The sequence below is a fragment of the Ovis canadensis genome, chromosome 21 (genome assembly GCF_042477335.2).
Source record: "Ovis canadensis isolate MfBH-ARS-UI-01 breed Bighorn chromosome 21, ARS-UI_OviCan_v2, whole genome shotgun sequence".
Taxonomy (NCBI): Eukaryota; Metazoa; Chordata; class Mammalia; order Artiodactyla; family Bovidae; genus Ovis; species Ovis canadensis.
The window spans coordinates 66,790,936-66,802,585 of record NC_091265.1 but is presented as its reverse complement, the minus strand read 5'-3'; the positions used below and the strand labels follow the sequence as shown (position 1 = coordinate 66,802,585).

At 58.7% G+C, this 11,650-nt stretch overlaps 1 protein-coding gene across 2 annotated transcripts in view; it reads left to right on the top strand.

Annotated features, from left to right (window-relative positions):
* Positions 1 to 272: 272 nt before the first annotated feature.
* Positions 273 to 11,650, top strand: part of AP2A2 (adaptor related protein complex 2 subunit alpha 2) — a 68,792-nt gene continuing 57,414 nt past the window's right edge. Inside the window, exon 1 of one of the 2 annotated variants that reach the window (XM_069565831.1) lies at positions 273 to 526. In XM_069565831.1, coding sequence (XP_069421932.1) covers positions 460 to 526 — 67 coding nt within the window. In that variant the 5' untranslated portion in view covers positions 273 to 459. The remainder of the gene's footprint in view (positions 527 to 11,650) is intronic. The other variant, XM_069565830.1, reaches the window with a different exon arrangement.

Genomic DNA, 11,650 nt, shown 5'->3' with positions numbered 1-11,650 from the left:
AGCTCTGGATGGGGACGGGTCCCCCGCGGGAGGCCGACGGCAGGCGGCCCCAGAGCCGGGCGGGGAGGGCGGTGGGACGGTGGGCGGAGGCGCGGCTGGCGGTGGGGCTTCCCGCGTGGGGGTCGGGCGCGGAGGATCCTGCGCGGCGGAGGCCGGCGCCCCCCCCCCCCCCCCCCCCCCCCCCCGGCCTCCGCCGGGCCCCTCCCGCGGCGCGCGCCTCCCGGGGCCGCCGCCCGGCCGTGCGCGCCCGCCGCCGACGTGCTCGCCCCCGCGCCCCGGCCGCCGTCGGTCGCCGCGCGAGCGAGCGTGCGTGCGTGCGCGCGCGCGCGGCGGCCCCGAGAGCGGCGCTGGAGCCTGAGGCGACTGGGCTGAGGCGGCTCCTCCCGGCTCCCGCTCCTGCGGCCCGCTGCCCTCTCCTTCCCGGGGCCCGCCAGCCCAGGCCGCTCCCCGGGCCCGAAGATGCCGGCCGTGTCGAAGGGGGACGGGATGCGGGGCCTGGCCGTGTTCATCTCGGATATCCGCAACTGTGAGTGGCTGGGCGCCGGGCCGGCCTGCGGGGGGCGGGGGCGCAGGCCGGGGTGAGGGGCTGGCCGGCACTGGCCTTCGCGGGCTGGGCTCCGGGGCGCGGACCTGGCGGGCGGGGGTCCTGGGGTTGCGGGCTGGGCTCCGGGGCGCGGACCTGGCGGGCGGGGGTCCTGGGGTTGCGGGCTGGGCTCCGGGGCGCGGACCTGGCGGGCGGGGGTCCTGGGGTCGGGGGCTGGGCTCCGGGGCGCGGACCTGGCGGGCGGGGGTCCTGGGGTCGGGGGCTGGGGTCCAGGGCGCGGACCTGGCGGGCGGGGGTCCGGGGCGCGCGGACTTGGAGGACAGGGGTCCTGGGGTTGCGGGCTGGGCTCCGGGGCGCGGACTTGGAGGACAGGGGTCCTGGGCTTGGGGGCTGGGGTCCCGGGCGAGGACTTGAAGGGCGGGGGTCCTGAGGTTGGGGCTGGGCTCCCGGCGCAGACCTGGCGGGCGGGAGTCCTCGGGTTGGGGCTGCAGTCCGGGGCGTGGACTTGGAGGGCAGGGGACCTGGGGTTCGGGCTGGGTCCGGGGTGCGGGCAGCGTTCAGCACCCGCGCAGGGGGCTTGGCTCTGCTGAGGGGCTTCTAGCGAAGCCACCCCTCCCCAGCATGATGTCACCCCGAGCAGTCGGCCGGTCTTTCTAGTAACGGAGCATCTAACCCAGCGTTTTCCAGAATAGCGAGCCTTTTCACTGGGAGTGGGAGTAGCGAAACCCGCGTCTTGCGGGGAAGCAGCTGCTTGACCTGGGTCCTGGCGGCCTGTTAGGCCCTGATTAAAGTGATTCGCTCCCAGGGAATCGGCCCCAGGCGGTGGCGCGGGATGGCCTCGGGGAAATGCTGCTCTGCCCACTGTCTTTGGTCAGGGACCGAGTTTTCAGCGACATGTGCCCCTCACAGAGTGGGAAACTCCATGCGGACAGGTGGGCCCGGCTGGAGGCGGGGCCGCACCCTTGCCCTGCCGATACATTTGACTTTGGTGCGCAGAAACTCCTGTTGACTTTCAGGTAATGTTCCCTCTGGGCTTCCCCTGGTGGCTCAGGCGGTAAAGAGTCTGCTTGCGGGAGACCAGGGTTTGATCCCTTGGTCAGGAAAGTCCCCTGGAGAAGGAAATGGCAGCCCACTCCACTGTTCTTGCCTGGAAAATCCCATGGGTGGAGGAGCCTGGGAGGCTATACAGTCCATGGGGGTCGCAAAGATTCGGACACGACTGAGCGACTTCACTTTTCCTTTTATTTAATTAAAAAAATAAAATGCACAAAACCAGTTTCTTATCTGGCTTTAGTTCTCATTTTTTACCCCCCAGACATTTGTGGATTTCAGTGGCTGAGGTTCACTGTATGTTTTAAACAATGCATGTAATCACCTGCTGGTACATGTTGTTGTCCGGAGCCCTCCTGTGATCTCCTCACTTCTTTAGACTGGGGTGGAGGACCTAGACTGTGGAAGGTTCTAGCTCCTGTTCCTTCCCCTTTTCTGCAAGAAATCCATGTGGAAACACACCCTGAGGTCCGCACTTTTACAAGTAGGGCAATATCCTTTTGTCCTGTGCTGTGTAATGCGATTTTCTAGATAATAAGATGCATAGTCATGATGCTAAAGTGTGGGTGTGTTGCTGCTTCAGGAGACCCTTGGGCCAGGGCTCAGCTGCCTTAAATTAACCTTGACATCTGTCCTTTCATTTTGGAAGAAGATTGCTTTGGGCAGGTCATTGAGCTTGAAATCCCTTTCCTCAGTTTTGTAGACTAGTTCTGCTAACCAAATGTGCTCTGTGCTGGGTCTGCCACAGCGGGCGGATTTGGCCTGTCGACTGGGTATAGACAGACTTCCTCCACGTCTGCCCTGTGGCATTTGGGGCTGATCACTTGTGTGGCTCTCTGCTGTGGCCTCTCCCTTCTGAATGCTTCAGTTGTGACAACTAGAAATGCTTCCAGCCGTTGCCTTGTGGGCACCCCACTCGGGGCCCTGAGTAGCTGGTGCGTAACAGTGAATTAGACAGTGTCTTCGGTGAAGGAGCTGCTGTAAGAAGTGCCTAATCCTTCGGAGGGCCGGGGGTGGGCTTAGGCCTCTGTTTAACGGCGCCCCCTCCTCAAAACCAGCTTTCCCACCACACCTTCTTGCTACCCAGCAGCAGCCGCGAGGCTGTCCTCTCCCTTCAGGACAGCGTGGGCAGTTCGCGGCGCTCTGTCCCCTCCCCGCCACACCCTGAAGCCCCACAGGGTGGGGGCCACACGCAGTGTCCGTGTGAGATGCTCACCCTGTAGCTGAGTAGGTGAGTGCAGAGAAACTCTACCCTGGGAGTGATCTGGGGCCTGTTCTGGCCAGGCCTGGCAGGTGGTGGGCACAGCAGGGAGGAGGAGGAGGTCTGACCTGAGAGCCTGCCGCCTGGTCAGAGCTGCTCTGAGCTTGAGCCCTCGGTGGCGGGTGGGGGTCCCCACTTCCTCTGCTCACGGCTCTGCTTTGCTGTCGTGGGAGTGACCCCTGTGTAGAGAGGGCGCCTGGGCCCACGGCCACAGAGCTCCGTCTGCCCCGCTGACACCGGCGGAGTGTGGAGCTGAAGTATCGCTGAAGTGTTTCAGCTCTAAAATTGTGGCTTCCTTTGCCTTTCCGCATGATGTGGTCTCTTAAGTGTCCCCCTTAGCACCAGCCCTGCCTCAGGTGGCGGCTGGCTGCAAGCTGCTGCTGGGCCTGAGAGGTGCCCGTGTCCTAGTCCTCCATGTAGCTTTGTGGCTCAGGTAGCAAGCCAGCTCCGTGCCTCGTACATTAACTTGGTCCTGTCTTACTGACTTCAGCCCGCTAAATTTGACTCCGTGAATTTGGTGTGTGGGAGTTCATGAACTGTTTCTCTCGATCGTTTTTAAATATGTTGTTAAAAACATTGTACTCCTTTTATCTAGTTCTAGTTGTAAAATAATTTTTTTATTCAGAAATAAATATGGAGTCATAGGAAGTTGCAAAGAAAAGAACAGGGAGGCCCTGGCATTCCTCAGCCGTCTCCTCTCTCTCATGACAGTGTAGCTCCAACACCAGGAAGCTGACACTGGTACAGTCGGCCAGGTGTAGTCACATTTCTTAAGTGTTGTATGCAGGATGTATGTGCGTGTGCATGAGTGTGTGTGTGTGCAGGTCTGTGAACTTTTTCTGGGCTGCACCACAAGGCTTGCGGAATCCTAGTCCCAACCAGGGCCTCTGCAGCGACAGCGAGGAGTCCTAACCGCTGGACTACGGAGAAGCCCCGAGGCCTTTGCGCTTCCCCAGGCGCAGCTTCGCGCGACCCCACCGCAGAGAAGATGCAGGGCTGTTTCACCATCACGCAGCCCTCTTGTGCCACCTCGTGTAGTCAGCCTCTGCCCCGGCCACTCACGTGCGTTCTCCATCTCTGTGTCCCCTCTCAAGGATGTCGGGTGCAGCACGTGACCTGCTGAGGCTGGCTTTTCTCACTGGCACAGTCCCTGGAGGGCCATCCATTCAAGCACTGAAGTCAAAATGAAGCATCTGGGCCTTCGTTGGTGGTCCAGTGGCTAAGACTCTGCCCTCCCAGTCCAAGGGGCACAAGTTCCATCCCAGGTCAGGGACTAAGATCCCGCACGCTGCATGGGGTGGCCAGAGCAACAAACAAACAGGAAGCAACCGAAAGGGAAGAGCTGCTGAAACGGTCAAGTGGCGGCGGTTAGCTGTTTGTCTGGTGGTTTGGGAAGTTTGTTTGCTTTGCACGGGCTGTAGTACCGGCGGAGGAGCTTTGCGCATGGACTTGCTGATGCTGGAGCGTCGCTGCAGACGTAGAACCTGCTGAAAACGTCAGGACTGACTACAGAGCAGCGAGGGCCGCGCTGAGGGAGGAGCGAGACGACCTCGTTCTTGTGGAGCCGTCATGGTGCCAGTGGGCAGGGGCATGCCGTTCGTTCCCTCCGTGCTCGCGGTGGTGGGAGCCGGGGCTGCACGGATGAGTCGAGACACTCCATGGTGCTTGGAGGCTTTTTATTTAATCCCTCCAGGCACTCACGCAAATGAAGGGATTCAAGTGGGCAGAGGTAATTAGCCATTTGGCCAAAAACGATTTCCATGTTCTTAGAGAAAGCGTGTAGTTTTGCTGCGGGCGCAGTGATTTAACTAGAGGATGCCTGGCAGTGCCCTGTCCTGTGGTCACCACGGAGCTCGATTGCCCCCCGTTTCTGTTGTTAATAACTTCGCTGAAACTGGGCACTCCTTTGAATTGTATTTTAGCATGACTAAAGTATAAAAAATTTTACTTGTTTGTAAAATTCCATTTGTTATGAGTCATAAATTGGACATGAAAATTTAAATTCGGCGTAAAACTTCGATGTTGAAATGAAATGTAGTTTGGCACTTGATTTTCCTGGGTAGCAGTAAAGATCAGAATCAGGGGTGGTCGGCCTGCATCTTAACTTTTTAGTTTTTTTTTTTAAGTAAGGTTCAGTTTAGTCTTGTCTGTACATTTAAAAAATGCTGATTTTTTGAAAAAAATGCTCTGGTTGCACATTTCCTTTTGCAATCTTACGCATAATTTATATTCCTTAGAAACTGATTTAGGAAGTTTGTGCCGAGGCTCGGGGACGGGCCGGATCTCCAGGCTGGAAGAGGAAGGAAGTCTTTGGTCTGACTGCACGTTGCGGCTTCCATGGAGTCCCCATGTCCCCGCCGTGTCCTGGCTTCTCTCTGTGTCCTCTGTGAGATGTCGAGGTGCCCTGGTGAAGAGTGTATTCTCAGGCCAGATACTCAGCGTTACCTCTCTTTCCTCTTAAAATGATTTTCACTCCATTTATTTATTTATTTATTTTTTGGCAGCAACATGTGTCAGGATTTTAGAGTTGTGAAGTTATTGGGAAGACCGTCTTTTGGGGATTAAGTGGCATTTCTTGGCTTTACAGAAGTCAGAGAGGGTCGGACCCAAGGGTAGGGTTCAGGAATGCCGTGGGAAAAGACACTTCGCATTGCTGTGCGCAGCCTGGGGGGCTCTGCCGGGAGCTCTGAGCAGCAGGGCTCTTGTTGCCCGAACGTCACTTGCAGATCTTGGGTGCGAGGTTGGCCTCCCTGAGTTCGAATTTCAAAGCTTCAGAGGCTCCAAGGAGGGAAAGTCCTGGTGAGTCTGTGGCAGACATGTCTGGTGCGGTGCTGCCGTGAAGCTCTAGGTGGTCCCCTCCCGGTGAACAGGGTGCGCGGGGGCCGTGGCCCCGGTCATGTGCTGGGCTTCCTCCGAGAGGCTGAGCGGTTCTGAGTTCTGGACGGTGTGGGCTTCAGGTTTCGGTTAAAGGGTAGTCTCTGGGCCTGTTGTGTGAAACACCGCTGGGGTTCTGAGCAGCTGAGGATGAAGCTCCCGGCCCCAGAGGTGCTTGGAAACCGACACATGGGACGTGAGTTCCCGCTCTGCGTCCTCAGAGTAGGTCGACAGGGTGGCAGAGGCGGGTCCTTGCCCTGAGAGAGCCCCAGGTTGCAGAGCGGAGGCCCGGGGAGGGGCCAGAGCGAGGAGCAGAGGGGCACTGGCGCTGGGCGCCTGGGGGCGGGGGGGGGGTTGCGAGCCCGCCTGGGGGCCTCCGGGTTTGCTGAGGCCCTGTCCAGCCTCTTTCCCTCGAGGCCTGTGTGCTCCTCGCTCCCCACCTGCTCCGTGTGAGGAAATGAAGGGGGTGTGCAGGGACGCGTCCCGCCCTGTGGTCAGCGCTGGGCTTGGCGGACCCCACAGCGGGCGGTAGACAGCCCCTGGCTTCTGTCGGCTCCCGGGGGTGCAGCGTGGAGGAAAGGGAAGTCACTTCACCATCAGCTTACCAAACGAATTGAGAGATACTCATTAGAAGACAAAAGTGAGCGGTTTTCACTAGGTCACACGATGTCTGAGGCGTCAGACCACAAAACGGAACTCACTGACTCTGGCCTTGGCCTTCTTCAGAGTCTTCCTGACTTTGGGATGAAAATCGACACAGGTGAGATGTCACGGAAAGCAACGCGCGTCGCTTGCCTAGGAGGAGAGTTTCAGGCTGGGTTGCGGTGGGTGTTCGCTCGTGCTGGGGAGCTGGGGTTGTGTGCTGAGTCAGCCCTTGCCCTCTCTGGAGGGAGGCTTGTGAGGGACGCCAGGATGCATAGAATGGAGAGCACGTCGGGAGGAAGCGCCCGACTTAAAGCAGTGCCTCGGAGGCCGGCGTGGGAAGAGGACCAGGAAGGGTGTGGGGCCGTGATGTGCGGTGCCAGAAAGCGAAGAGGCAGGCCCGGCCTTGCCCAGTGCATCGCGTGCCCTTGGGGTGCAGTCTCTGTGCTGTGAAGAGGAGGACGGCCGGGCGCATGGCGCCTGCCCGCGCACTCGAGGGCAGGGGCTTGGGAGCTGCCGGGGGAGCCGCCCAGTGGGACCGGGGGAGGCGCGCAGGTGTGGGGCGGGCCAGCGGCCTGCCCCTCGGCGTCTGTGTGAGTGGGGGTGCTCCAGGTTTCAGGAGGGCAGTGCGGTGCCCGCACCAGCCTGTGCCCTGGAAAGAGAGGACGGTCTCTGCGGGGAGGCCAGCCCCTCTTCCTCGCTCACTCCGGGCCCTGGGCAGGGGGAGTGGCTGGCTGAGGGTTGGACGTGCTCGTTAAGGCAGGGGCGTCTGGCTAGTGCTTGGAGTCGGATCCTGATTCTGTCCCTTTTTCTTTCTCACTTTTGCAAATTGTGGCCCAAGACAGCTGGGAGCCTTCCTGTTTCCCCAAATTTGAACCGCGTGAGGGCGTTCCCCAGCGGTCCCGCGGGTAGAGCTTGGTGCTTTCACGACCAGTGGCCTGTGTTGTGTCCCTGGTCCGGGAACTAAGACCCTGGAAGTCACACAGCATAGGCAAAACATTAAGAAAGGAAAACAGCTGCGCCTCCCTCACTCTGTGAGACTTGAAGCCGTGTTGTGTTCCCCTCCTTGCATTTGAGGGGTTTCCCTTGTGTGGCCCTTTCCACCCGCCCTCATCTGCAGGACTGCTTAAAAGTGTGAAGACCAAACCCAGATTGGGTTGCTTGGCTTCTGTTTTGCACCGCAGTGCCTGTTTTTCCCCTTTAAAAACCCCTTCTGATGGCAGCAGAAGGGTGTCGTGAGGATTAGGTGTTCAGTGTACTTAGAGCACCTTGAGCTCCTTAGGGTGGGATCAGGTGCTGTGTGGGGATCCCGCTTTGCTTTTCCTAAGGCCAGCCTTCCTTTGTGTGCTGGGGTTGGGAGGGCAATTATGTTTCTGTTGCAATTTAAACAGCGCTGAAAAAGGGCACTACGTTGATACTGAATAGTGTTTTAAAATAAAGCACAGTGGGAAAAATAGAGCAAGAAAATGAATATTTTGGAATACTTTTGGATTGTATTTGTTGCTGTTGAAAAATAGCTTTTTCTGGCCAGTTACTGTGAGGGGTGTGTGTCTTGCACGGTACTACCAGACCAGAACCTTCTTTTGACCCTCGCTGTGCCTGCGAGAGCAGAGTCTCCGGTGATGAGGCGGGAGCTCGGGCGCCCCGGGGCCTGTGGGGGATGGAAGCTCGTCTGCACCTGCCGGCGCCTTCTGCGGGCCTCCTGCCCTGGACTCGCTCCGCACAGCCTCAGGGGCTCCTCTCAGGCAGCACGCAGCTCCCGTTCAGTCAGTTCCCCGTTCAGACTTCGCCTCTCAGTGCTCACCTGCGGCCTGAGTCCTCGCCTGAGCAGCGCGCCAGCCTCCCTGGCACGAGGGCGGCGCAGGGGTGGAGGGCTGTGGGTCTGTGGCGCGGAGTCGCCCAGTTCCCGAGGCCTGGCCTTTCTCAGGCTGCCTTCCGTGGATGGGCTGTGGGTCCTCGTGCCCACAGCCTCCCAGACTGTCTCACGGGGAAGCTGGCCGCAGAGGGGCCGGAGGCGCTGTTCTGTTGGGGCTGATGTGTGCCTGCTGCGTGCTCTCCGATGCAGCGTTTACTGTAGGTCTGACGTGAATCTGCTGAATAGGTAGCCCAGAAAATATGGTTTTTCATTTTCCGTTCTTGTTGTTTTGTAATAGTTTTGATACAACTCCAAGAGTGAAGGGTGTTTTGAAGATGTGTATTTAAAGATTTCTGTTTTTCTGCACTCTTATTTTTTGACATAATTGTTCAATTCATTCGTTCATTTGAGAAACCCTTTGGTGCCCGTTGCGTGCCGGGCATTATCCTAGGCATCGGGCATTCGGTGCGTAACCGAAGGGACCCAGTCCCTGTTTTTTCAGAGACTTAGACTCTGCGTGCCCGCCCTCACAGGGCCTCGGGGCTCTGGGTCCCCCGGGAAGTAGTGCGGCCCCTCGCGTTGCTTTCCTGCCTCTCAGTGACCGCTGTCTTCCAGTGTCTGAAAACTGTTGTTTCCTGTATTTCGCTCAGGTTTGTACTGCCTGAGGTGGGAGGGTAATCTGACCCTGTTTAGTAGGTTTGGGAGCGATGCTGAGCGTGCGTTCAGACCCCAAGGCTGGAATTCGGAGGTGAGCAGACGGCGTTGTGTGAAGGTGGCGTGTGAGACCGCGAGACTGGAGTCCGAGCTGGAAGCTGACGGGGGTGGCGATCGTCACAGAAGCTCTGTCTCTGTCTACACAGCTGATACTTCACAGCGGGTACTGAGGTGCTCCCTGTTTTATGGAGAAAGGGGCGGAGGCCAAGGAGGCCGAGGCAGTGCTCCTGAGATGGTCCACTGAGGACCCAGGCCCAGGCGACTGGGGCTCCAGACCTCTCCTCTGAAGCGCGTTGCTGAGCCAGCTCTCCGGGAGGATGGCCAGAGCTCCAGATGTGCCTAAGCGGTCAGGCGGCGTGGGCCAGGGAGGAGGGCTGGCCAGGGGGTCGCAGGAGGGGACTGGGCGGGGGCCTGACGGGCGGCTCCCAGGAGAAGAACTGGGAAACAGGAGGGAGGAGCTGGAGACCCCAGGGCCACTCTGACACGGGAGCGCCCTTTTCCCAGCGCACAGCCGCGCTCCTGGGATCAGAGCGGGCAGAGCCTGGCAGCAGGCGCTTGGCCTGTGCCTCCCAGAGCCTCAGTCCTCCTGGAGACCGCCCGCCTTCTCCCGCTCCCCTCCCTGCGCCCCCAGCCAGTCCGTCTCCAGGCCTGCGTCTCCCTGACCGCTCCCTCAGGGCTCCCGGGGCCCCCCAGGTTCAGTGACATCTGCACACTCACGGGGCCCTGGGACTGGGCTGTAAGTGTCTGGGGGGCACGCCACCTGTCACGATTGGGTCAAGAGTGCTTTTTTAAGGTTAATCCATTTGTTCAGCCAATTCCTGGGTCCCTACTTCACACATTGAACAGAAAAACCAACCAAGAGTGCCCTCATGTGGCTTATATCCCAGTGAGGCAGACACAGAATAAGTAAGTTTAACGTACACTGCATTGTATACAGTGCTGGGGCCTCCCAGGTGGCTCAGTGGTAAAGAATCCTCCCGCCAGTGCAGGAGACACAGGAGTTTCATCCCTGGGTCGGCAAGATCCCCTGGAGAGGGAAGTGTCAGTCCACTCCACTGTTCTTTCCTGGGAAATCTCATGGACAGAGGAGCCTGGCGGGCTGCAGCCCACGGGGCCGCAGAGTCAGACCCGATTCAGTGACTGAACGCTCGGCACATATGCTGTGTGGAGGGGAGCCTAAAGGGAAGAATAAAGGGCTTGCGGTGTGGGTGGGGAGCTGGAGGTCAGGTGCCCTGGGGATGCTGGTGGTGGGCGGGCGGGACTGTGCCTGCTCCAGAGCCGGAGGAAGGTGGGGTGCGCGGCGGGGCCTGAGCTGAGCCAGGGCAGGGGAGCAGAGAAAGGACTTGGCTTTGGGGAGACAGCAGGGAAGCCGGTTAGGAGCCCCTGGACCAGGTGAGAAAGGTGAGGACCCCTGGGGGGTGGGGAGGTAGACCCGGAGTGCCAGGGCCAGGGCGGAAGGGGAGGGGTTTTGCCAGCAAGCGCTGCGATGGAGGAGGCGGGTCAGGCGTGGTTTTCGTGATGGGGGGAGACTGGCTGGGCTGGGGTGAGGGCTGAGAGCGGCAGAGAGAGTGGGTCGTAGTGCTTGGGCGGGGCGGTGGGCTCAGAATTTGCTTGCCTGGTCTAGTTGCTTACTAGAGCTGCAAGGATGGGGCCCTGGGGTCCCTGCTGTGGAGCACGGGGAGCGTGACCGTTGGCGCGGCGGCGGCTCTGGGGACCAGATCTTCTGAGGCGCCGTGGTTAGGGCCAGCGGGTCTGGGGGGTCACTCATCCTGTATGGCAGGGAGGGGGCGGTGTCATAGTAAGTGGATAGGTCTTCCCAGTTATATTAATTCCTGCTATTTACTTATTCCTAAATAAAGGAAGAAATGAAAAACAGAATCAAGAACATAGTTAAGAGAGGGTTAGACACTCCTTTGTGTCTGACTCTGACTGACCCCAAGGACTGCAGCCCGCCAGGCTCCTCTGTCCACGGAATTCTCCAGGCGCGCATGCTGGAGTGGGCTGCCATCCCTTTAATTACAACACAGTTGGCCCTCACCGCATTCTCTCATTCCTAAACTTAAGTCAATTGTTTTCAGTTTATATCCATCTCTTCTCATGTTTACTTTAAAAATGTGATTACTTACTCTAAACTACATGTTAAACTGCACGTCAGTCATGGGTGTTTTTCTCCATTTAGCCATTATTTCCTGGCTTCCTACTGTGGAAGATGAGGATGTAACCTGCCTGAGCTCCCCTTTTCCCATGTTCTGATGTGCCAGTTTTTAATCTAAGTGATCTGTAGCATTTAATTGCTGTCTGAAAATGTTATTCTTAGCTGAGAATGACATGGTTTGACTTTTATTTGTTGATTTTTGGCTCTGCGGGGCCTTTGTCGCTGCGCGCGGCTCTCTTGTTGCAGGGGCGTCTCCTGTTGGGGACACAGGCTCGCGGTGCGGGCTCAGTAGTTGGGCTCGCAGACTGCAGCGCGGGCTCAGCAGCTCCGTAGCATCTGGAATCTTCCTGGACCAGGGACTGAACTCTTGTCCCCTGCTTTGGCAGGCAGGTTCTTACCCAGTGTGCCACCAGAGAAGTTCTGGCTTTGTTTTAGCAATAAGCTCACCTGTGTCGTTTTAGATTCCCGTGTGAGTGGTGCCCTGTGACAGTCCCTCTTTCTGTTTGACTTCGCCCGGTGTGATGGCCTCTCAGTCTGTCCATGTCGCTGCAGGTG